Source organism: Lithobates pipiens, unplaced genomic scaffold (genome assembly GCF_037356315.1).
Source record: "Lithobates pipiens isolate NorthernLeopardFrog02 unplaced genomic scaffold, aLitPip1_a1.2 Scaffold_19, whole genome shotgun sequence".
Classification (NCBI taxonomy): Eukaryota; Metazoa; Chordata; class Amphibia; order Anura; family Ranidae; genus Lithobates; species Lithobates pipiens.
In genome coordinates this window covers 234189312-234216589 of record NW_027507764.1, presented here as the reverse complement: position 1 = coordinate 234216589, position 27278 = coordinate 234189312, and the positions used below count along the sequence as shown (strand labels likewise).

The 27278-nt window shown below is 45.5% G+C and overlaps 1 protein-coding gene across 1 annotated transcript in view; it reads right to left on the bottom strand.

Annotated features, from left to right (window-relative positions):
- LOC143996626 (maternal DNA replication licensing factor mcm6) overlaps positions 1-27278 on the bottom strand; it is a 270522-nt gene that overhangs the window by 159590 nt on the left and 83654 nt on the right. The window contains exons 8-9 of the mRNA XM_077491792.1: positions 13889-14030; positions 3286-3427 (exon numbers count right to left, since the gene is read on the bottom strand). Coding sequence (XP_077347918.1) covers positions 3286-3427; positions 13889-14030 — 284 coding nt within the window. The remainder of the gene's footprint in view (positions 1-3285; positions 3428-13888; positions 14031-27278) is intronic.

Sequence of the window (27278 nt, the reverse complement as noted above, 5' to 3'; positions counted from 1 at the left end):
TGAGTCCATGAAATATTTTATATTTTGCCACAAGTTGCAGGAATATTACAATTTTTTATTTTTTTTTGCACAAAGTTGTCACTAAATGATATATTGCTCACACATGCTATGGACAGAAGTCAAATTACACCCCAAAATAAATTCTGCTGCTTCTCCCGAGTACGGGGATACCACATGTGGGGGACTTTTTGGGAGCCTAGCCACGTACGGGACCGCGAAAACCAAGCACTGCCTTCCGGATTTAAATATAAAACGGTTTGTGTGCCTGTGTGTGCCTACATGTCAGTGTAGTGTTGGTGCACACTTATTTTCACTTCTCCTCGTAGTCCGGTCAAAAAGACCGCCCCGAGGAGAATGACATCACCTCCTCCCTGCCTGTGTTTACTATACACAGTGGGAGGAAGCTTCTCATTCGCCAGGAGTGATCGAGAGGGGATGCCCAGAAACCAACGGCCATCCCCTCATCCCGGATCGCTCCTGAAGCGAAACGGACCACCGCATCCAGTGGGAGGGGATCCGATAGGACCCCCCACCCACTGGAAGGCGAGCACGTACGTGCTTGTGCCTGCCGGTGCCATTGCACCGACGTACATTGCCATGCGGCGGTCCTTAAGTGGTTAAAGAAAAGGAACTGATCTTAACCACACTAAATACACTACTGCCAGTTTCCCGGAAAAGCTAGTGAGGCCGTCCCAGATTGTGCCTGTGCAAACAGAAGGCTTCTATATGAAAGCTTTACTAGACACAGGGGCCCAGGTCATGTTATTATACTGGGATTTCTATGACAAACACCTGAGCCACATCCCCTTACACAAGCTGGAAGAACTCGAGATATGGGGAATTGTAACTGCTAGATGCCCATATGATGGCTACATCCCTATCCAGATATCCTATGGGCCAGCAGCTGTCAGAAAAGAGGCTTTTGACATCTTGGCTGTCCTGTGTCCCAGACCTGGGGCCGGGCGAAATTCCATATTGGTGGGAACCAATACCAACTTAGTGAGAAGACTTATCAGTACTGAACGAAGATGGGTCCACCAACAACAAAATACACCTGCAGTTATTGAAAGCTTGTTGGCGAATGGCAAGAGAGAAGAAGGCCCCTAAAAAGGAAGAGTGGGGCGGTTGTTGAGCTTGGAGACCAAAGAGAGGGTTCTACAGTCGGGGGAAGTTGCTCAGGTCACCGTCAAGTTGACTTGGGACCAACCGGGCCCCTTGGTAGTGCTGGACATTTAATATAGGTTTTGAAGATACTGAGTACTTATCCCTCCGTGCACCTGTTCACATATACGCCTTAAGGTGAACATAAGGTAATAAGTTCTGTATATGTGCATTAAGTGATAATTGTCAATTATAATTTGCATTTATTCATGCTCTTCATTGTGTTCCATTACTTATATTAAAACTGTTCTAAGTGGTTCAGTGATATTGCACGAGTTTCACATTGCTAACATCACATTGCAGAATGGAACCCAAGGTGTCAGAGGTAAGAGAATCTGCAAAGTCGGGGTAGCCAGTGGGATATAAAATTAATCAGCAGCCCCCACAGGGTTTCCGATATACAGGAAAAGTCCTTCTCACTCCAAGCAAGGTATCCAAAATTGTTGATCTTTCTGGAGCCATGATCAGCAAGGTCCTGTAGGAGTTTACTAGGGAAATGGTCAGCTTCTCAAATTCTGATGATTCCATGGAAAAACTGGCAAACTGCTGTTTTTCTACAGCAATTGGATCGCAGGTCATTTCCCCAAGTTATCTTCCTTCCATCCCTAATTCGACAGATCCCCTGGGGTGGACAGACATACAGAATTTAATGACTGCTGTGTCTTGGCTCCCAGATACATTAGAGATGCCAGTCTAGGCAATGATTGTACTCTACAAAGATGACCCACAAAGTCCACAAAAAAATTAAGCCAGACCCCACCTGAGTTTAACATTTTTCGTGTTAACAGCATCCAGTGAGGCCCTCTTACCACTGTTGAGACAGCAGGTAAAGATCAAAAGGAGACAGTGGAGTATCAAAGGTGTCCAAATAAGGTGTTACTCAAGTCTACTCAGATATTAAAGTATTGGCCATTGGCTGAAAACACGGATTGGGAGCTGATCGGCAGACCTTTTTCAGGTATGCCCCTTTGACAGAAGGGCAAACTCAAATACACATGGGCCGAATTGCGGACGATTCCTATTAAAATGGCCGATGCCGACCAACTAAGCTTAAGAGTGTAGTCATCCAGATTTTTATGCAATTTTTTTTATTTCTGTTAGGACACTATCCTTAACCTTTTTGTAGCAACACTGATTTTTCCAGTGGGCATAGGGACAGGTCTTAGCCTTAGCAGCAAACTGACTTCCAGGGTCAGAGAACTTGTTGGCAGATGGTCTGAGACAATCTTTTGCCAAGAATGTACGATGACTGAACTTGCACTACACCTGCAGAAGGATTCTATACCTGGGAGACACCACAGATTAACACAAGATGCCTTTTCGATCCAAATGGGATTTTCAACTAATATATCCATTTCTCCCCTGTGCATAAATTATCTTGGTGTTAAAGATCCAAACCGAAAGTAAGCACTATTGCAGTATCATCTTTTTGGTCCAGGAGAATATGGTTCCCACTGCTTCTGAAAATGGCCGTGTTTCCACCTTGGCATCTTCCACATAAAAACAGATCTGCTGTCATTAAGGGAGTTATTCTATCGCAATCCCAGAAGAATGATGGCATGACATTTCTAAATACAGTTGTGTTCTTAGCCTCCCTCTTGTCTGGAAGTACGTTTTATTAATTCTCCTTCCCTTAGTTCTGACAACTACATTTTCATAGTATGCCAAATGGAGGAGGCCAGGAAAAGGGCCATTAATACCATACATTTTCCTTTCCTGGCCAATTCCTGTTGCAGAGGATGTCTATAATGTTACTTCACTTCAGTGCAGACATCTGGGAAAATCCGCAAGCCAGCCAATCACAAGTAGGAAATTACATTTCTAGGGAAGAGCTGTATACCAAATGTGTACAGGAGGTGGAGGGTGGAGGGCGGAGGCCATAACAATGCATTTTTACAGAAAATTAGTGGCTACAGGTTGAAAAGGAATTATTTTAAACACTAAAAATTACAATATGGCTTATGTAGCAGTTGCCATTTTTACAAGAGTGGAGTTATCCTTTCAATTTACATTTTAAACTTTATGCAAGATAAACCTTTTTTTTTTTCCCTTTATGAAAAAGCCAAAATGATGCTTCTGCCATCAAACCTTTTATGAGAGAAACACAAAAATTGAATTGTATACATTATCTGCAAGCATCAGAGCTCCAGCTTCAATCACAAACTCATGTGACTCTTCATCCTTTACAACAGCAGCAGTTAATCCTGCAGCACTACTAGCTTTTCCACTGGTATACACTGCTCTAGGACTAAATTCTTCCACATGCCTGAAAGAGGATTAAAATAAAAAAAAAGAAAGAGTATTAGAAAAAAGTTTTTATAATGTGCATAAAATTGGCAATGGGGGGGATAAAAATGTAAATATAGCAACCTGATCTACTGTATTTATAATATATACACATCTACATACATATACACACACAGTATCTTACAAAAGTGAGTACACCCCTCACATTTTTGTAATGTATTTTATTCTATCTTTTCATGCGACAACACTGAAAAACTGACACTCTGATGTAAAGTAGTGAGTGTACAGCGTCTATAACAGTGTACCTTTGCTGTCCCCTCAAAATAACTCAGACAAGCATTAATGTCTAAACCGCTGGCAACAAAAGTAAGTACACTCCTAAGTAAAAATATCCAAATTGGGCCCAAAGTGTCAATATTTTTTGTGGCCACCATTACATTTTCCAGCACTGCCTTAAAGTGGTTGTAAACCCTTACAAACCACTTTGACCTACAGGTAAGCCTAGATTAAGGCTTACCTGTAGGTCCAAGCAATATCTCCTAAACCTATATGGTTTAGGAGATATTTGCCCGAAAACGGGCACCGCTGTCTACGGCGCATGCGCCGTAGACAGCGGCGCGCAGGCGCACTGAGCGCGGCATTTCCAAAAATGGAGCTGCCGCGCGTGTCGGCTCCCGTGCGCATGCGCGGGAGTGACGTCATCGCGGCTTCGCTGAATGACAGCGGCGGAGCTGCGAGACCCCACCAACAAGATGGATGCGGCGGACTACAGGGGACAGCGGCGACTTCGCTGGCTCCTGTGTCAGGTAAGTGACACATAATGGGCTACTATGCGATGCATAGTAGTCCATTATGCTTTGCCTTTACAGGGAATGAAAGAGGAAGTAAACTCATCAGGGTTTACTTCCTCTTCAACCCTAATGGGCATAGCATTCACCAGAGCTTCAGAGGTTGCCACTGGAGTCCTCTTCTACTCTTACATGACAACATCACAGAACTGGTGGCTGTCACCTGGTTGCCGCCACCAGGGCAGTCTTTAATATTGATTGGACCCTGGGCAAAGATTTTTATTGCCCCCCCCCTCTCCCAGCTAGACTCAAAATGAGTTTACTACAGCAGATCAGGCAGTGATTGTGATTGGCTGCCAGAGATTACAACACATCATTACTGCTCACTAATTGGATTCTAGAGGTTACTGCATATCATTAGTGCTCACTGATTCGTTTCATTCCAGTACAGAGTTTTCCTCTGTCCCAAGTGCTACTCACAGACACAGCATGTTGTCCTCTGATGTCCGTGCAGCCTGCCAGAGTGCCAGTCCCAGAAGCAGCTTCCTCTGTGCGGAGTCCCCGCTCCCTTCCTCCTCTTCTCTCATAGAGCAATTGTATAACCGAGGGATGAGAGAAAGGAGCGCGTGTGTATTTCCAAGTGACAGTAGTGAGGAGCCAGCATGCGACCAGCACCAGAGGCAGCTGAACTCTGGTGGGCAGCGCAGCGCCCCCCCCCCCCCCCAACAATGACAGGGCCCTGGGCAGATGCCCCTTTTGCCCCGTGGTAAAGACGGCCCTGGCTGCCACACACACTTGACACCATCTGAACCAAATACGTTTATCTTGGTCTGATGGTTCCAGTAATCCATGTTCTTAGTCTGCTTGTGTTCAGCAAACTGTTGGCGGTCTCTCTCGTGCATCATCTTTAGAAGAGACTTCCTTCTGGGGTGATAGCCATGCAGACCAATTTGATGCAGCGCGGTGTATAGTCTGAGCACCAACAGGCTGACCCTCCCACCCCTTCAACCTTTACAGCAATGCTGGTAGCATTCATACATCTATTTCTCAAAGGCAACCTCTGGATATAATGCTGAGCAGGTGCACTCATCTTCTTTGGTCGACCATGGCGAGGCCTGTTCTGAGTGGAACCTGTCCTGTCAAACCGCTGTATGGTCTTGGGCCACTGTGCTGCAGCTCCCTCTCAGGGTCTTGGCAATCTTCTCATAGCCTAGGCCATCTTTATGTAAAGCAACAATTTTTTTCAGATCTTGAGAGTTTTTGCCATGAGGTGCCAAGTTCTGGAAATTTTGGCCATACGCAGAGCACACAGCCAAATCTCCTGTTGCCCATAATAACATTTCCATCTTAATGATGGAATACTTTAGCTTACCTTCCAACACACTCATCCCAATGAACAGCCATGACCATCCTTCTTACGTTCTCAGTTCCATCAGCCTGACTGCCTTCACACCAGCCAGCATGGCCTTTTAATATCACAAAAGCTTTCACATACAGGAAGTGCGGATTCTAACCCATCACTTCTTACATGGGAAATGGCATCACAGGAAATGACATACCTTAAAGGGGAGGGCACTCACAAGAGGAAGTGTACACGCCCCCTTTTAATCAGCATGCAGACCAGACAATAGTGTTTCAAAGTAAACGGTATCTAGTAAGCTCATTCTACTGGTTCTTACAGGCTTGAGACAATCTGCGGGGACATTGCTACTGGTGTTGTCAATATACGGTACGAGTATATTAACAAGGCAGATACCAATGTCCTCAAAGTAGATATGTATCCAAAAGGGATAACATAGCCACACAGAGATAAAATAATATGTTTATCACGTTATGTGGACTTCGCTTCTCTAATGCGCATAGTCATTTGAAGGCAAGTCGTCCAGCGCATTGCGCTTGGTACCTACAAACATCCACAGACACAGAGAAAACGTCTCAAATCCCATGAGGTGGTTTTCATACTGACCGTTTTTACCACTGGTCTCGATTTAACCCAAGTGCGCTCTGCTAGAGTGCTCCTCGATTAAACCAGACACAGGGAGACAGATGACAATCTATAAAACACACATCCTATAAAAACATGTTCACATAAATGTTATACAATCAAATTTCCACAGCAATGTTGAACTTCCAGTGACCAGTATGAGAAAGTGAGAGTGATCACACCAAATTTAACACACCTGCTCCCCATTCACACCTGAGACCTTGTAACACTAACAAGTCACATGACACTGGGGAGGAAAAATGGCTAGTTGGGCACAGTTTGGACATTTTCCCTTATGGATGTACTCACTTTTGTTGCCAGAGGTTTAGATTAGGCTGTGTATTGAGTTTTTGTTGAGGGGACAGCAAATTTACATGGTTATACAAGCTGTACACTCACTACTTTGCAATGTAGAAAAGTGTAATTTCTTCAGTGTTGTCACATGAAAAGATATAAAATATTTACACAAATGTGAGGGGTGTACTCACTTTTGTGAGAATGTGCATCTATATCCATTGCTCTCATATATATCAGATTTACTCACTCGAAGAGAGTCTGGTCATGCAGTTTGAAGGGCAACATTGAAAGTACACAAATACTTTAACAGGAGAAAGCTTTCAAAGCCGCACATGGTGTATTGGAACAGTACCATTTTCCATTTACCATTTTTTTTTGTGATTAAACGATTTGATTTCCCTGAAAATTCCACTTGACCCTTATCCAGGTATGCACTCTGAAATGGAGGGTTCTGAATGCGCGATTCCTCTTACTGTACTAGCCGCATGCCATTAAATATTGGCTTTAAACTTGCAAGTGGGGCACCAAGGCACCTTCTCTGAATTTTGAGGGACAAGGGCCCTTTCTCTACCTTTAAGTCAATTAGTACAGGGGTACATCACTAACCCCTTGTCCATTCCCACAAAGTTAAAAACACACACCTTAAACAATTCCTTTAACTTACAATAAAATAAAAACATTAAATAAATACAGTATTTGAGGTGAGAAGAGGTCCTTGTCCCGCAACATTGGGTCAAGGGTGCCTTGCAAGGGGAGCAGGATTTGATGCCCCCACAATATTGAAAAGGCATGTTGTCCAGTCCAGTACTTTGAGGACAGCGAGGATGTTGCTCTCACTTTCCTGGCCACGTGGGCCTGGAAGGAATTTTAAGGGAAACCCCACATTTTTTGGCAAAATATAAAAATTATGCTATGCTGAGTAAATAGATAACAAATGTGTCTCACTTTAAAATTGCAAACTACAGTACCTGAAAATCTCCATAGGTAACACTTTTAAGTCTTTTACAAGCTACCAGTTTAGTGTTACACGGGAGGTTTGATGCTAGAATCTTGCTCTGACATTCGTGGCAATATTTCACGTGTGGTACAATCATTTACATATGCACGGGGACATGTGTGCAATATTGCATGTGTACACAGGGAATGGCGGTTCTAACTATTTTTTATCCCCCCCCGCACACACTTTGTTTGTTTTTTTAAATTGAACTGCATTGCCATCACAAGGGATAAACAACATCTCTTGTGATAGCATGGGCTAAGACAGGTCCTCTTTATGGACCTCAGACCTACTTCTGCCACCTGTAAAAAAAAAAAAAAAAAAAAAGTTACCCATTATACCCAACAATTATCCAGAGGAAGGCAAAAAAAAAAAAAACACACACACGAAGTTACACTTACCAGTAACATCCTTTTTCAGGAGTCTTTCAGGACAGCCACCATAGAGATCTCCTCCCTTCTATCTTATCCTATGATCTCATGTTATGAGCTCTCGTGGATAGTTCACAATTTGGGTGGGTACCAGTGCCGTCCTGAAAGGCTCTTGAAAAAGGATGTTACCGGTAAGTGTAACTCCCCCCCCCCCCCCCGTTTGTCTTTCAGGACAGCCACCATAGAGAGGATAAGCAAGTACCTTACATTAGGGTGGGATTACTGCCTACAGCACTTTATGCCCAAAGACCTGGTCTTTGGCCGATAGTAGTTCCAACCTGTAGTGCTTCACAAAGGTGGCAAAGCTGGCTCATGTTGCAGCTCTACAGATCTGCTCCGGAGAAGCACCAGCCCACTCTGAGAAGTTGCCATTGCCCTGGTGGAATGTGCCTTAATAACCTCCAGGGTCTCCAACCCCCCCGACCACATAGGCCTGAATAATGGCTAACCTCAACCATCTGGTTATTGTAGGCCTGGAGGCTCTGGACCCTTTCCTAGCCCCTGAAAATAACACAAAGGAATCAGATTTCCTAAACTGTTTTGTACCAACTACTGAAGGACGCACCTTCTAACATCCAATTTATGAAAAATGTGTTCCTGTTCTCTCACAGGACTCAAAACAGAAGGTAGGCAAAATAATTCCCTGTCCTCTACGAAAAACTTAAAGGTCACCTTTGGCAAAAAGGGCTTCGATTTCACTAACCCTCCTTGCTGTAGTGATTGCCACAAAAAACACAGTTTTGGGGGTGACCAATTTTAACGCACAGGACCCCAGTGGCACAAATGGCTCCCCAGTGAGGGCCTGTAACACTAAGGAGAGATCCCACATGAGGAAAGGGGGGGGGGTTCTGACTGGTGTCTGTCTGCCTAAGGCTTTAAAAAAACCTGGCTACCCATGGATCTGCTGCCAGCAGCTTTTCCAGGAATATGCTCAAGGCGGATGTCCTTTCAAAATGCTAAGGGCTAACCCCTTGTCCGCTCCTGACTGCAGAAATTCCAACACTGCTACTGAGCTGCGTAGGTCAAAGGAGCTTTCTGAGCACCAGCTATTGAAGCGTCTCCACACCTTTTGGTAGATAGCCTGCGTCTTTTTCTGCAACCTAGGAGAGTTGCTACTAAATGATCTGAGAAACCCTTGCCCCTCAGCATTTCCTCCGTAGCCAGGCTGTGAGATTCCACCGCTCCACTTGGGGACAACAGATCAGCTCCCTCCAGTTTGAGGGCTTTTGCATCCTCCTCAGGTACCTTGCACCATCCAGGAATCTTAGTGTGCCCCCCAACCTGTGTCGCTCGCATTGGTCGTGAAAGTCCTGGAGACCGGAAGGACCCACTCCAGACCCTGTGACAGATTTGCCACCTTTCTCCACCACCAAAAGGGACCTTTTGACTTGACACAAATATCAGGGAGTCCAGGGACCCCTGACTGTGGACCCAAACCCCCAGAATAAACAGTTGCAAAGGGTGAAAATGTAGCCCTGTCCACTGCACCGCTGGGAGTGTGGATGTTAGTAAGCCCAAAGTTGACATGGCTTGTCTTAAAGAGACTTGACAGCTGTGGGAATAGAAGCCTCTGTTGGTCTCTCCTGTTGGGACTCATACCACCACCTCCTGTAGGGAGGTTAGAAGAGCTGACAACTTTTCTGCACATTTTATCAGCTCAGTGACCAGAAGTCTGTGCGGAGGAGGTATTTAAAACTCCAGCTGGTATCCTCTTCTTATGATCCCTAACACAAACTGCTTGAAAGTGATCATCTCCCACCGTGGGAGAAAAGCCCTTTGTTCTCCAAATTTCCTTTTAAATTATCAGCCGTCCGATCCAAAACAATAGGTCCCCTGTGAGGAGAGGGAGGAGAGGCGAAGACGCGGGTCCGGCAGAAGTGCCCGCCCCCACAGGAACCGGCATCGCCTGTCATCTGCCCTGCTTCTAGAGCTTCAAAACACAGGCTGCATAATGCAGGGGGGACCCGGCGCACCTCCCTCAGGGCCCTTCTTGGCAGAAGAATAGCGGACCTCCCCAGGCTTCCTCCTTCCCCAAGAGAAGCTGGGGTGTGCAAAATGCAAGTGTAATCTCAGGCTCCCTAGCCTACCTGGCTGTTAATCAGAGAGAGACCACCGTCTCCCCCTTCTCAAGAAACACTCAGCCTCAGCCTCCTCGGCTGTTCAGCCCCAGCTCCTTAGCGGTGTTTCCCTGTCGGAGGAAACACCGGAACTGAGGGGCCTGCAGTACAGCAAGGCTTAAATCTTGCAGTATAAGGTGGTGTTTCCTGAGAAGGGAGGAGTCAAGGTCTCTATGGTGGCTGTACTGAAAGACAAAGGGGGGGACACACAACGCACACTAAACCAAACTCTTGCTTCACCTTGGCTCACCCTTTGCTCCAATGTAGTCCAGTTCACAAAATCATACAGCTGCTTGGGTCCCAACGTGCCAACTCTAGTAAAGATGGCAGTCACACATTCTACAATCAGACAATTCATCCAGTGCTTTCTTAAAGCGGTAGTAAACCCGCTGAGTTTTTTTTTCTGACCTGCAAGGGAAAAGGCATAATGAGCTAGTAAGCACTGCATACTAGCTCATTATGAAATACTTACCTTAGAACGAGGCCCCGACATCTCGCCCGATACACGCAGAGGGAGCTGACATGTTCCCTCGGTGTGTCTTCCGTGTATCGCGGCTCCGGCGCTGTGAGTGGCTGGAGCCGCGATATCGTCACTCCAGTGCATGGGAGATTCCTTTCCGGCAGGGTCCGGCGTCTGCCGGACTTTCAGCCGAGAATCCCCTGTGCGCACACGCCACTGCAGTCAGCAGGGCATTGCGAGGGGAATATCTCCTAAACCGTACAGGTTTGGAAGATATAGGCTTACCTGTAGGTAAAAGTTGTTAAAAAAAAAAAAAAAAAAAAAAAAAAAGAGGACTATAAAACCGCGTTAAAAAGGGAAATCCCATCCTGGTGAGCAGAGTCAGCCCCCCAGTGTTTTCTCAATCTTGAATACTCCATGCCATGAATTACACCCCCGCCCCCCCCCCCCCCCCCCCCTCATATGATCCTCCTCATCCTTCAAAGTTTTGGGTGTTCCTGCCCACCTTTGAATGCTCTAATATCCACAAATTCTCCATAGATTCAACTTTGGCAGAATTACAGATTTTGGAGCTCAGAAGAGTTATCATCCCAGTCCCACCAGAGAAGAAAATTTCAGAATCTACATTAAAAACATTGCTTCACACACAATTGTGCGGACCACCACATTTAGCCTTTGAAAGGAGGCACAGAGAACTGACGCTGCAGACAACTCAAATGCCAGTCTATTGGGATTACACTGCAAATGTACAAGTTATCTGTTTATTCTCCCCAAAAATACCCAGTCAGCCTGCAAGTGTCCCAACACAAGATGAGAAACAGCTACTACACTTTTCCCAGCTTGCATTGCTAGGTTTGCACCTAGTTAATATGACCTAGTTAAGGCCTACCATGTGACCAATGGGCTTTGCGACTCAAAGTAAAAGCACACTAGCACAAATATAAGGAGGGTATACTTGAATCTTCAGGTCCCTATGGATGAGAGTGGAGAGAGGGCTATTTTGTCTTTAGATGCCGCCAAGGCCTTTGATAGTCTTGAGTGGCAGCATCTCTGGAGAGTTATGGAGACGGCCCAATTTGGACCGGGTTTCATGAAATGGGTAAAAATGCTTTATAGGGCACCAGAGGCCAGAGTAAAGGTGAATAATGAAAAGTCTGATAAATTTAGTTCGGGGAGGGGGACAAGACAAGGGTGTCCCTTTTGTCACCCCTCCTCTTTACCATTGCAATTGAACCTCTGGCCATTGTCCTGCGGTCTTCTGCTCAGGTGAAGGGTCTTAGAAGGGGAGACTTGGAAGAAAAAGTGGCATTATACGCGGATGACCTACTGTTATTCCTTGGCGATACACAGGATTCCCTTCAGAAAGCTATGGATATTAACAAATTTGGCCAAATTTCCGGACTTAAGATAAATTGGGAAAAAATCTAGCCTTCTGCCAGTAGATCCTCTGGGAAGCCCCTTGCCTGAGGAGGTGACCCAGATCCAAGTAGTAAGTAAATTTAAATACCTAGGAATAAACTTATCCAGAGACCCTCAACAGTACACTGCAGATAATATAATTCCGTTACTGAATAAATTTAGGAGGAAGACAAAAGTGTGAAAACGCCTGCCATTATCTGTGGCAGGTCGCTGTAATTTAATCAAAACGATATGGATGCCACAGCTTCTCTACGTACTGCATAACTCCCCAATTTGGTTATATAAAATGTGGTTTCAAAAGATAGATACGGTATTCAGGGAACTGATTTGGAAGGGTGGGTCGGCAAGAATTTGATTGAGTACTCTGCAGTTACAAAAACAGGAAGGAGGAGTAGCACTCCCACACCCCTTTAGCTACTTCGTGTCACAACTCCAGTATATGGGGGGGGGGGGGGGGGTGTAATTTAGAAGGGGGAGAGGCAGGGAGAAAAATGCTCCTACAAAATACACCACATGACTCAATAGTGGAAGCTCTGGAGGCAGGATCCTTTCTATTAGGATGCCCTACTTTGAGTTTAATGACGAGAGTGTGGGACACAGCGAAGGCCATATTAAAATACAGAGGATTTAATTAGTATACCCCCTTATGGAAGAATAGTAAATTAGGAGAACTGCAGAAGATGGGCACATACCAAGATGGTGCCCTGAAAACCTTTCAGGAACAGATTATTTTGCTCTACCAAATAAATCCTTCTATAAGTATTTGCAGGTCAGGCACGCACTGGAGGAGCAGTTTAGAGGGAGGACCTTAGAATGGAGCGCAATCCCAGTTCTTCAAAAAATAATTAATGCAGAAACAGGAAAAGGTTTAATTTGGAAAATATACCCATATATAAACAAGGGGAGAATTGGAGGGATAGAGACCCCTATGTACAAGAGGAAGTGGGAAAAAGATGTCGGAGATATCTCCGAAATACAATGGAATCAAATTCTTGAACTGGCTCCGTTGGTATCACCCTCTCCCTCTCAGAGGATGTCACATCTGTTATTATATAGAACCTATTATACTCCTTTTAAACTTTTTCAATTTGGCCGATAGCCGGATGCAAGCTGCCCCCGGTGTGGGGACATTGAGGGAGACACGATTCATATGTTTTGGAGATGCCCGAAATTGATCCGCTACTGGAAGGAGGTGACAGGAACCATTGATCGGGTTTTTGGAACCTCCACCAGGATGGAGGCGAAGTATTGTCTCCTGGGATTAGTTGAGGGAGTTGGAAACCCGGGAAGCAGCCAGACGGCGGTCCTGAGATGCCCATTTCAGGCAAGGAAATTGATTGCCCTAAGATGGTTGTCGGTGTCGCCTCCGTCCGGTAGAGAATGGATAAATAGCATGCATGTGGCAATTCTTAAAGAGAAAGCATTATATATAAAACAAATATAAATAAATATGACAAGATGTGGAAACCTTGGTGGGATGCCAGAGGGATTGATATGTGAATAATAGAGTGAAAAATAAACATTTTAACGATGAAAAGTGACCCAATAAGAATTAAAGTAAGAGGACAAATGAAGAGGGTGGAAGTGTGCTAGAATGGGGATGGGAGGGAAGATTGATAGAGTGGGAATCTAGAGTATATGGAACATCAGCCAGGATGGCCCTCATGATACCAATCCCCTCTTAGGTCACCCAAGATATGAATCATCCTTTTTTATATTTTTTTATCTGATAAGGTGATGGGGGGGGGGGGGGAGGGGGGAACGACTGAGGGGATGTTCAATGTTGATGTATTTTGTAAACAAAATAAATATCTTAATAAAGAAATAAAGTTTAAAAAAACAAAAAGGTAAAAAAAAACAAAGTAAAAGCACAAGTACAAGGAATGAGGTGGTTTTAAGATCAGCGTTTTGAAAAACAGCTATACAGATTGCTGTGGCAGTCAAAAGCCAATTTGTGGTGAAAAAAAAGAAAAAGTTTACATCTTACTTGAGAAACTGGCTTTTTGATGTACTTGGATCTCCAACAATGCATACATTGATGTCTCCCCTCAGAGCAATACCTTCCATTGTAGTTTTTGGCACACCTCCAAAAAGCATTAAAAGGACTCCTCTCTTAATTTCATCATTCCCTTTAACAAAATAAGAGCATATTTACAAAAAAGTTATAGAAGACAGATGTTAAAATGAAGAAAGAATGGTGATCAGTTCATTAATTGCATGATTATAAAATATGAAGTCTTTAAAAAAAAAAAAAAAAAAAAAAGCCATTTGCCTAGGGTTTTTTTTTATTTTTTTTATTTGCCCATCACAACCTGTATGTAGAGAATTGATTTGGGTAGTTACTACAAATAAACCTTGATTCTAAATAAACATTTGTTGAATTTTGTGGTCATCACATTTTGGCGACAATCCATAATATCCTTCACATCTTTGACCCTGGTGAAAAGCCTCACAGTAATCAAGGTGATGTGAATGCTGAATAACCCACCCCTCTCATTTTATGAGTTTAGTGTGAAAAATATAATGAAGTATGGTGGAGCAGTAAATGAGGTACCCGGTGTGCCCCACCCTTTGTTGTTTTTTTCTCTCTTCTTTGAAAGTCTAAGCTGTCCCTACAGGGAGAAGACAGTCATTATTGCTAGAAGCTGCTAGAAATAATCGCAAGTAAAATCTGTCAGGCCAATAGTACCCAAGTTGATCGATCAAATTGGTACATTAAGCCTGCCCATGGATGGAACCATCTAGGGCAGGCATTGTTCCGTAGGTGCTTTAAAAATCAGGTGTGTCAAAGTAAGGCATTGTTGCTGTGTTACTGCTGTTACCCCCTTTTTTGCCATTTTGGGATGGGCCTTCTAGAATTAGCGGGTGGAGGTTAGGAGGAGCTGCCTTGAATATTTATGAAGCCTTAGCCAATCCTCAGGAGGTAGGCTATCAGGGGACTTAGACCACTCCATAGACATGGGCAATGCCAGCAGGGGCAGTCAGGTGGAAGTTTGAGCTACAGTGTTGAGGCAGAGGCGGCTCTAGGCTTTGTGAGGCCTTAGGCAAATCTTAGACATGAGACCCTACTAACTCCCATAATGGGAAAAATAATTCAAGCGTCTGGTTCACACTCACTGATTGGTTGTTAGAGGTTAGTGCACATCATTACTGCTCGCTGATTGGTTGCTAGAGGTTACTGCACAGTATTACCACTCAATGATTGGTGCTAGAGGTACTGTACATCATTACTGCCCACCCATTGGTTGCTAGAGGTTACTGCACATCATTACAGCACATTGATTGGTTGATAGAGGTTACTGCACATTATTACTGCTCACTGGTTGGTTGCTATAGGTTACTGCTTAACATTGTCACTCACAAATTGGTTGCTAGAGGTTACTGCACATCATTACCGCTCACTGATTGCTATAGATTACTGCTCATCATTGGTTGTTTGCCAGAAGTTGCAGCACATCATTACCTCTCGCTGGGTGGCAGGGCAGTATTGTGATGTGTGATGCAACTGTTGGAGTACAGTTGGTTGGTTGACAGAATGCCATTTGGGATGATGGTGGCAGAATTGGGGGGAGAGGCTGAGATCATATCTTCCCTATAAAAAGGTATAGTGTGATAGGATGCCAGAGGTGGGGTACAGGAGGGATGAGGAGGATAATGACAGGAGGCAGGGTGCTAGGATGCCGGAGGTAGGGTACTGGGTGATGATGGGGATAATAATGACAAGGGGTGGGGTGGTAGAATGCCAGAGGTGGGGTAGAGAGGGATGATGGGGATGTTGATGAAAATGGGTGGGGTGGTAGGAGGTCAGCAAAGGGGCATGATGACAGTGGGTGGGTAGGAGGCTGGTAGGGGGCTACAGGGGGGATGATTATGATGGGGGTAGGATGGTTGGACGCTAGAGGTGGGGCACAGGGGGGTGATGGTGATGTTGATGACAGGAAGCAGGGTGGTAGGATGTCAGAAGTGGGGTATGGGGACGATGATAGTGGGTGGGGTGGAGGGAGCTGGCAGTAGGGTAAAGGAGATGAAGATTACAGGATGTGGGGTGGTAGGAAACTGGCAATGGGTTACAGGTGGGATGATGATGACAGGGGTGGAGTGGTAGGAGGCTGGCAGTGGAGTACAGGGGGATGAAGGTTACAGATTGGTGGGGTGGTAGGAAACTGGCAATGGGGTACAAGGGGGATGAAGATGACAGGGGTGGAGCGGTAGGAAGCTGGTAGTGGGGTACCGGGGGGATGAAGATGGCGGTAGGAAGCTGGCAGTGAGGTGCAGGGAGGATGACATGGTGGGGTGGTAGGAAGCTGGCAGTGGGATGAAGATGATGGGGGTGGGGTGGTAGGAAGCTGGCAGTGGAGTGCAGGGGGGGGGGGGGTGACGGGAGTGGGGTGATAGAAAGATGGCAGTGAGGATGAAGATGGGGTGGGGTGGTTGGAAGCTGGCAGTGGGGTGCAGGGAGGATGACACGGTGGGGTGGTAGAAAGCTGGCAGTGGGCTGCAAGGGGGGGGGGTGAGGATAACAGGGGTGGGTTGGTAGGAAGCTGGCAGTGGGGTGCAGGGGGATGAAGATGACTGGGGCGGGGTGGTAAGCTGGCAGTGGGGTGCAGGGGGGGGTGAAGGTGATGGGAGTGGGGTGGTAGAAAGCTGGCAGTGGGGTGCAGGGTTGGATGAAGATGCAGGTGGGGTGGTCAGAAGCTGGCAGTGGGGTGCAGGGGGATGAAGATGACGGGTGTGTGGTGGTAGAAAGCTGGCAGTGGGGTGCAGGGAGGACGATGGGGTGGGGTGGTAGGAAGATGGCAGTGGGGTACAGGGGGATGAAGATGGGGGTTGGGTGGTTTGAAGCTGGCAGTGGAGTGCAGGGGGGATGACGGGGTGAGGTGGTAGAAAACTGGCAGTGAGGATGAAGATGATAGGTGGGGTGGTAGAAAGCTGGCAGTGGGCTGCAGGGGGGTGAAGAAGACAAGGGTGGGGTGGTAGAAAGCTGGCAGTGGGGTGCAGGGTTGGATGAAGATGATGCAGGTGGGGTACAGGGGGGGGTGAAGATGATGGGGGTGGAGTGGTTGGAAGCTGGCAGTGGGGTGCAGGGGGGTGACGGGTGGTATGAAGCTGGCAGTGGGTTGCAGGGGGGATGAAGATGACCCGGGTGGGGTAGTAGGATGCCAGGCACAGGGGGATTATGGTGAGGATAGAAATGATGACAGGAGGTAAGTTGGTAGGAAGTATGGTGACAGGAGCTAGGGTAGTGGGATGCCAGAGGGATGATGAGGAGGATTATGATTATGGCAGGGGGTCAGTAGGTGACATATGTCAGATGGCATACATCACATCACTCAGGGCTGTGAAGTCACGAGTGGCTGGCAGCCTTGATTTTTGGGGTGCCCTCGGTGAGGAGGTGACATCAGGGGATGCTGTCAGCCTATAAGTGTCAGGTAATACCTTAAGGCTGTGGCAGACTGGCTCCTCGATGATGCGGCAGCTCTGGCAAGTCCTCCATTACAGGCTGATCCATTCTGGAGAGTATAGCAGGGAGCTGCTCAGCTGCTGCATGCAGAAGACTCGCAGAGCGCGGCAAAAAGGGGGGGAGGAGCCGGGGAGGGAAATGCATACAGCCACCCACTGACCCGGGGACCTTGAGCAGCTATCAACTGGTCAGTCCACCCACCCGCCCGAGCTGGGAAAAGTAGTTGCGGACACCGTATTCCCCCGCGTTAAAGACAGATCGGGGACATTCTCTCCCGCAGCTTAGGCAAACTAGGTTGCGGCCGTGAGGCCCCAGGGAGCATGAGGCCTTAGGCAACCGCCTAATTAGAGAGCCGCCTCTGTAAGGAGGCAGTCGGTGTCCCTCAGAGGTACCCCCCCAGAACCTCTGAAAAGGGGAGACCTGCCTTGGGCCTGGGCACTTGAAGGATCCTGCCAAAAACACAAAAAGGCAGCTTTCCTGGAGGCACTGGAGCAAAAGAACAGAGTGAGTAGCAACACTGTTTGGGAGCAACAAGGGGGAGAGACTCCCTCATGTAGCCAGTCTCCCTCAATGCAGCGGTGTCATTCCTTCCCTGAGAGATCTCCTTATAGTCAGCCGGGTGGTCTAATGAAGAGTCAGTCAGGAGGACTGGTGTGAAAGTTAGCCTGGAGTGCTAGTGAAAGGGGCAGCTGCAGCCAGGTGGGTTGGCAGTGCCCAAAGAGGTGGTGCTGGGATCAGTGGCCAGAGAAGTTACAAACTGTCTCATTACATTTTTGGTACACAATGGGCTACGAGTCCCTGCCTACAGAGGGCGATTGCTAAAATCTGACCGGAAGCCTGTCAGATTATTCTAGTGGTTCAGTTGGAGCAAGCGTGTACAGGACACAAGTGAAGGAGACTGTATCTAGGAAGACGCCCCTGAAATTTTGATATTTAAATGGAAAAAGTGTGTATCTATCACAGGGTGGTGTCTGTGGATACACTGATAAATAAAATGCCAAGTCCTGGTTATCACTTTGTGAATGTAAATATTAACAAGGAAAAGGGGGAATAAGGGAGAAAAATAAAAAATAAAAATAAAAGAACCTTCACATAAAAGACCTCAAAAGAAAAAATGTGGGTTCAGTTGGACTTTTTAGACATAAAGAAAGTTGTAAACACAACCAATATATTCAAAAGGGATTATTTCTATTTATTGTTAAAACAGAAAATAAAAACAGAATATAAAGAATTCAATTTCCTTTTTACAAAAAAAAAAAAAAAATGTTTCCTCCTTATAACTACACATTTAAGACCTAATTGACATCCTATCAAAAGTAGTAAAATCCATTTCAAAATTTCCAAAAAGGAAAAAACAAAATATATATCTATATAAATATAGGATCAAGGATATCAACCATACAGTCCGCAATTACATATATTTTTGGTGCTCTACATGTTTCGCGTCTGTGATGACGCTTCTTCAGGAGCTGATAACAGTGTTATTCCTTCATAGAGTGTGTCCCAGATAAAGAGACCACCATTTCCGAAGGAGAGTAGGGAAGTTGGTACGATTGATTACACAACCATTTCTCCACAGAGGGAAAAAAAAAAGGAAGAGAAGAAAAGGAAGGGGAAAAGGGGGAAAAAGGAAGTAATTGTTGAGCAAATAAATATAGATATAGATTTTGAGCTTAGTGGAGTCACTTTAAAGGTGTATTGGACTCATAAGGTTTCAAATCTTCAGTGTTTAATAAGTATTCTTGAGACGTAAGTAAACAGAAGTAAGATCGGTGATGGATACTATTTAGTATCCCCTAAGCTCAAGGTGCAATAAAAACGGACCAAGTTTCCACTGGGTAAAGAAGGAAGGTAAAGGGGGAATCAAAAAGGCAGACTATTCGGCCCATTCACCCCCATCATATTGTTTTTTTGTATAAAAGATGGCCGCCCCTGAAATTTTGATGAAGTCAAGTTGGCATCCCACAACCTCCTATCCCTATCCAAGTTATTAACCCTCAAATAACAAAAACGAAATCACGGACTGTTCTGACTCTGGGCGCTTGCGAGTGGGGGATCCAAGTTGATCAGCAGTCTCTATGGGGTGTGCCGCATTTATATCAGCAGCAACAACCTCTGTTTATGTATTGGTGTCACAACAACTGCATTGGACTTTGTTTGTGCTGGAGCACCGCAGATCACCCAGGTGCCATTTAGTGCTCCAAACTATCATAGTTTCTAGTGCACCCAAGCAACTCCACTCCAGTACAGATCTACCAATAGTTTCAAATAGGGATGAGCCGAACACCCCCCTGGTTCGGTTCGCAGCAGAGCATGCCAACAGGCAAAAAATTTGTTCAAACACCGTTAAAGTCTATGGGACACGAACATGAAAAAATGCTAATTTCAAAGGCTTATATGCAAATTGTCGTCATAAAAAGTGTTTGGGGACCTGGGTCCTGCCCCAGGGGATATGCATCAATGCAAAAAAAAAAAAAAAAGGTTTAAAAATAGACGTTTTTTCAGGGGCAGTGATTTTAATAATGCTTAAAGTGAAACCATAAAAGTGAAATATTACTTTAAATTTCATACTTGAATCTATAGTATGCCTGTAAAGTGACGCATGTTTCCCATGTTTACAACAGTCCCTGCACAAAATGACATTTCTAAAGAAAAAAAAAAAAGTGAATTAAATCGGTTTTGGCAATACACTTAAAAGTCATTGAAAAAAAAAACTGCATGGGATTCCCCCCACAGTCCATTACCAGGCCCTTTGGGTCTGGTATGAATATTTAGGAGAACCCTGAACAAAAAAAATAAATAAAAATAAATGGCTTGGGGGTCCCCCTCAAAATCCATACCAGACCCTTATCTGAGTACGCAACCTTGCAGACTGCAGGAAAAGGGGAGGGGGGGGGGGGGAGAGTGGCCCTGCCCTCCTGAACCATACCAGACCACATTCCCTCAACATGTGGAGGGTGCTTTGGGGTAGCCAAAGCAACATGTCCCCATATTAATGGGGACAACAGCCTCATCCCCACAACCGTTGCCGGTGGTTGTAGGGATCAGCGGGCAAACTCATAGTCCATCTCAGCTGCCAAAGCACCCTATTCTGCCTCCACAGCTACTACGCCTGTTGCCCCATCAACTGTCATGTAGGAGTCAGCTGCATATTTGAGCCACTTGCTGAAAGGATGTGCAGCATTTAAAATCGGTTCCTGACTGGTTCAGCCTGATAGTCAGCGGCAGAATGGCACCACTGCACAAATCGCCATACACATGGCGCTGGTGCTGGGGAAGATTGGGTTTGTTACAGAACCGTACAGTCTTCAGGACCAGACCAATGATTTCTGGCCTGGACCTGCCGATCGGTTCTGACAAATGAAATGCTTCCCCTGCCTGTAAACGTAAAACAGACAGGAAGTGATGTAATCTCCCCTCATGGACTTCTTTTTCGGTTCCGGAGAGGAGAGAAGAAGAGGAGAGAGGACATCTAACCGAGTTGCACCAACACTACACAAAAAGTGCACGTAGGCACAGTTTTCACCCCTTGATCACCCCCCCTCTCAATTAACCCCTTCACTCCCTGTCACAGTGTCACCAAGTGCAGTTTTCAGATTTTTTCACTGATCACTGCATTGTCGTCATTTGTGACACTAATCAGCATTAGGGTGGTTAGTAGGCCCAGGTAGCTTTATGGTACCCCCCAATAAAAGTTTAACACCTTAATTGCTCCCCAGTTAACCATTTTACCAGTGTCACTAGTAGATGTTTTTTCTGATCACCGTATTAATGTCACAGGTGACGCAAGTTAGCCAGTTTCAGTGTCAGGTTTTTATAGCGTCAGGGTACCCCCATATATTACATAAAGGTTTTAACCCCTCGATTGCCCCTAGTTAACCCCATCACCAGTGATCACCGTATTAGTGTCACAGCCGACGCTGGTTAGTGTTTTTTTTTATACCGTCAGGGCACCTACCATATTACCCAATAAAAGGTTTAAACCCCTGATCATGCGGCGGGTGACATGAGTTAGGTTTTAGCATCAACTAGGGTCAGCATCATTCCCTGACAAACAGATTAGTGCCAGTAGCGCTAACACGCACATACCAAACATCTCCCCTTAGTAGTGTAGCATCTGAACAGATCAATAGTAGTTTAGGGTTCCCAAAAATGCAGAGTTAGTGGGATCAGCCCAGATATCTGCTAGCACCTGGGTTTAGACCCTCCGCCCAGCCCACCCAAGTGCAGTATCAAAATCGATCACTGTCACAAAACACAACACACAACTACAGCATTCGCCGAGTCAGGCATGATCCCTGTGAACGCTAATTTCTTTGGTAGTGATTGAAGCAAGCCAGCAATCAGATGCTTTTTTTTAGCCTGCGAGTCGCACTAGTGTACCAGTCAATTTAGAGGCCAAAATGTCTAATCGGAGGTACACTAGCGAAGAGGCCTACACATTTCTGAGCATGACAGATGAGTTTAGAAGAATTCAACCATCTGTCAGTCAGGCTCAAAATACGAAGCGGTAGACAGCAGCGGCACCCTGACAGATAGCTCTGACAATGGAGTAGCGGTCCTTGCAAAGGTCAGACGTACCCGACCCCGTTCTCTTGAGATGCAAGAACCTCGGGCTCTTGTATGGAGCAGAGAGCCAGTACTAGTGCCGTTCATCCTTCTGGTGAACTTGTACGCACCAGCGGCCTAGTACATCCTGGTTGTACAGCCAGAAGTATCACGTAGTGACGTGGTGGGTCCCATAAGTGCAGTTCAAGCTGGTGCGGTGACTAGCACAAGTAGTGTCCTGCAGCCACCAAGAAGACAAATACAGGCCCGTCGAGCCCATAGTGCCCTTCCTACAGAATATGGCAATTCTAATTGAGTTGAGGTCATATTGGTCCACTAAGCCAATTCACCATATGCCCATGTTCTCTGCTTGCATGACCAGGACACGACATGAAGCAGATCTTGCGGTTCATGCATTTTACTGATAATGAACTCTGTCATCCTCGGGTGACCCAAATACGAATGGCTCCACAAAATTCAGCCCCTAGTAAACCACTTCAACCAACAGTTTGCAGCCTTGTTTACTCCTGATCAAGTTGTCTGTGTCGATGAGTCCCTGATTAAGGTTTCCTGGCCGCTTGTCTGTCAAACCATATCTTCCCAGCAAGCGTGCCAGATATGGGGTCAAGATGTATGAGCTCTGTGACAGAGCAACAGGCTATAGATTATAGTTTTAAGGTTTTACGAGGGAAAAGATAGTCTCGTGGAGCCCGAGAACTGCCCAGACTACATAGGGAGTGCTGGCAAGATTATTTGGGACTTAGTGTCACCCTATTTCAGAAAGGGGTACCACTTGTATGTGCCACTTTTTAGCCATGAGTTTGATAATGCCATTGGCGCATGCATCACTGGCCGATCTAATCGCCAGGGCTTACCCCCAGTGGCTTGTAGAGCAGGGATGGGCCAAAACGGACCCCTGTCCAGTTCACACCAGAACTTTCAAACACTGTGAAAGTTCGGACCCGAATGATGAACCCCATTAAAGTCAATGGGTCCTGAATGTCAAAAATCAAGTGTACATTATTAAGGCTTACATGCAATTGTGCATACAATGGTTATAGGAATCCAGGCCCTGCCCTGGGGGACATGTATCAATAACTTTTTTAGTGTTAAAAGTCATTTTTAAATGAGCAGTGATTTTCAGATTTTTAAAGTGAAAGCATAACAATGAAAAAAAATCCTTCCAATATAATCCCCTTAGTCTACCTGTAAAGTGGCAGATCTGTACCACGTCAAGAATTTGCTGCAGCAATAATTGCATTTATAAATCCAGAACAAAAGCAAAAAAGTAGTGCACTGGGAACAAGATTAGAGATTTTTTGGATACATTCTGGTGTCACTGGCTTTGGATAGAACTAACTGGTGCGTAAACATTGGTTTTTGGGTGTCGTTGACGCCTTCCCACCATAACCCTATATAGGCAATCTTGATGAAAGCAAGAATTGGCCTTGCTGTTAAAAATTGCAATGATATGCACCTGTCAAACGGGGGGGGGGGGGGGGGGATTGATCTTTGGGTGTTAATTGTGCCCATGAAACCTTAATGTTCTTCCAGATGAAATGATTGAACACCCTCAAAGTCCTGCAGAGATTCCACATCCCAAAAAGACTTCATCAGCAACAATCGGCACTTCATAGCTGGTAAACCAGGACTGATTCATTTTTTATAAAAGTTAAATGGTCCACGGAGTCTGTGGACAGACGTGTTTTATGATCAGTAAAGAAACCTTCTGCAGCACTGAATGCCCATTCTGAAAGCATGCTGGATGCAGGGCAGCCCAATAGCATACTGGCAGAAAAAAAAAAAAAAAAAGAGACTTTTCCCCTGCTGTTGTGTCCCGCTTTTAACTTGCGTACCAACACCAGGAAAAAAAAAAAGTAGCTACCTTAGGTGTCGGTGAACACATAGGACATTTGATTAATATCAAAAATATTTTTATTTCTATACATAAAACAATAAACCTTGATTGAATTGCATCAATCGATCCTAGATGTTTACACAACATTAACCAAAGAAGACCCAAAGATCATCCTTACAGGGTGTATGAACTGTGCAGATAAGGATGATCTTTGGGTCATCCTTATGACCTAGGATCGATTGATGCAATTCAATCAAGGTTTATTGTTTTATGTATAGAAAGAAATAAAAATATTTTTGATATTAATCAAATGTCCCATGTGTTCACTGAAACCTAAGGTAGCTACTTTTCTTTTTTCCTGGTGTTGGTACGCAAGTTAAAAGCGGGACACAACAACAGGGGAAAAGTCTCTTTTCTTTCTTTTTTTCTGACTATATGTTAGCTACGGCCTTGTAGACTGAGGAGTGACATAAGGACTTATTTCTTTCAGAGGGGCCCACTGCCACTATTTGGATTTATTCGGTAGTGACAGTGGATATGGTCATGTAACGGTATAAATAGTGCAATAGCATACTGGGCAAGTTCTGGCCAGTGGTCTATTCTCATGACCCAGGTCAGTGGATAATCAGCTGGAAAGCTCTCCATCTCTGTTTTGGCCCCAATGTAATCGTCCACCAAGTGATGCAGACACCGCTGATGGGATGGGATGACAGCCCTGGGCAGTGAAGACCAAATTTTTTTTTGAAATGCCTCAGTTAGGCTTAAACCTTCACTAACACTCCTCTCTTGACCAACAGAAGACTCAAAACTAAAGTTTTCCATGACACTAACCTACTGGAGTCAGGGAAAATGTTCAATAAAATCTTCTTTAACCATTTGCCGACCGCCGCACGACAATGTACGTCCTATTTTTGAAGAGAGATATCTCGGTAACGGCAGCTGCCACAACCGAGACATCCATCTCTTCAGGCGGCGATCGGCTGTACGATAACGGTGGTCTCCGCGGCGGATTCGCCGCGAGATCACTGCTATCGGCGGCGGGAGAGGTGCCACCCCCCTCCCGCCGCCCTCCGGCACCTTCCGCCGCTTACCGGAGCCGTCTGTAGCGGCGGAGGCGATCGAGTCCTTTCATCTGCTGGGCATAGAGACAAGTGAGGCTAAGATGGCCCCCACTCGTCCCTATACCATAGGAGGGCAGAAGCGACGTCAAAACGTCACTTCCGCCCATACCTCTTAAAGGTATATTTTTTTTAAATGTCAGATTCTTTTTTTTTTGCATTTTAGCCCAAATATGAGATCTGATGTCTTTTTGACCCCAGATCTCATATTTAAGAGGACCTGTCATGCTTTTTTCTATTACAAGGGATGTTTACATTCCTTGTAATAGGAATAAAAGTGATCCATTTTTTTTTTTTTTTTTTTTTTTTTTTTTTTTTTTTTAAACAGTGTAAAAATAAATAAAATCAATTAAAATAAATAAGAAAAAAAAACATTTTTTTTTTAATAACCCCCCCCGTCACGACGAGCTTGAGCACAGAAGCGAGCGCATATGTGAGTAGCGCCCGCATATTAAAACGGTGGTCAAACCACACATGTGAGGTATCGCCGCAATCGGTAGAGTGAGAGCAATAATTCTAGCCCTAGACCACCTCTGTAACGCAAAAAATGCAACCTGTAGAATTTTTTGAATGTCGCTTATGGAGATTTTTGAGGCTAAAAGTTTGACGCCATTCCATGAGCGGGCACAATTTTGAAGCGTGACATGTTGGGTATCAATTTACTCGGTGTACCATTATCTTTCACAATATAAAAAAAAAAATTGGGCTAATTTTACTGTTGTCTTTTTTTTTTTATTCAAAAAAGTGAATTTTTTCCAAAAAAAGTGTGCTTGTAAGACCGCTGCGCAAATACGGTGTGAAAAAAAGTATTTCAATGACCGCCATTTTATTTTCTAGGGTGTTAGAAAAATATAAAATGTTTGGGGGTTCTAAGTAATTTTCTAGCAAAAAAAACTGTTTTAAACACGTAAACACCAAGTCTGAAAAAGAGGCCTGGTCCTTAAGTGGTTAAAAAAGTGTCCAAGATAATTTTATCTTCTGCACTCTGTGGGGCAAGGAGGAGTTCTGAGTAGTGATGGACGAACTTCCGACGGGACGTTTCGCGAACGCGGCCGATAGTTCGCGAACCGTAACGTTCGCGGTGGGCCCCATTGACTTCAATGGGAGGCGAACTTTGCAAACCTACAGGTCAAATTTGCAGCCACAAAATAATTAATAGCTGTGCAAACAAAGTCCCACCACATGGCCAATGACATAACACATGTAAGAGGTGAATCTGGGATCGACAACTACAAGCATTCTTTTTTTATATGTGAAATTGTTGTGACAATTCAGGACTGTGGAGCGCATGAAGGCAAATGGAGGAGAGGGAAGGTCAGATGCACCGTGATAGAGTGATCTGACAGCAGCAGCGTGATATACAGCACTGACAGCAGCGTGATATACAGCAATGACACCTGCACCGTAATAGAGTGATCTGAAAACAGCCCCGTGATAGAGAGCACCAACATCAGCAGCGTGACATACAGCACCGTGATAGAGAGCACTGACATCAGCAGCGTGACAAAGTACTAACACCAGCACCGTGGCATACAGCACTGACAGCAGCACCATAAGCAGCCCCAGGAGGAAGTCAGCATAGCACAGGGATGGTGGGAGCCCCTCATAATGAGCACAGCACAGGGATGGTGGGAGCCCCTCATAATGAGCAGCCCCAGGAGGAAGTCAGCACAGCACAGGGATGGTGGGAGCCCCTCGTAATAAGCAGCCCCAGTAGAAATATGACACAGCTTAACCTCTTCAAAGAGGAGGGTACGGGCATATAGTACGGTGTGCTTTTTTTGGACAAGGAAGTGAGCCAAATGAAGAAAGAAGGTCTGTGTGCTCGATTAAAAAAATTGTTTATAGACATATACATGGTCTACTGGTCACATGTGTTGAATTTCTCCGATATCCATGCCGCATTCATTTTTAGAAATGTGAGGTAGTTAACACTGTCGTGAGCTAGGCGAGTACACTTATCGGTCACGATCCCCCCTGCTGCGCTGAACGTCCTTTCGGACAGGACACTGGACGAGGGGCAAGCCAGCAGTTCGATTGCAAATTGGGCAAGCTCTGGCCAGAGGTCAAGCCTGCCCACCCAGTAGTCCAGGGGTTCATCACTCCTCAGAGCGTCCACATCGGCCGTTAACCTGATGTAGTCGGACACCTGACGGTCTAGGTGTTCCCTGATGCTGGATCCGGATGATCCGGATGACACCTGTCGATGGGTCGGCTGAAAGAATGACCTCATATCCGAAGTCACCAACACATCTTCAAACCGGCCTCTTCTTGCAGGCACCGTTGGATTTGTATCCGCAACTCCTTCTCTGGGAGTGGGAATTGCTCCTCTGCCAGCGCACGCAAAAGCAGAATGCAGCATTTCTCGAAGCAAGGCCTGGAAGTGCTCCAT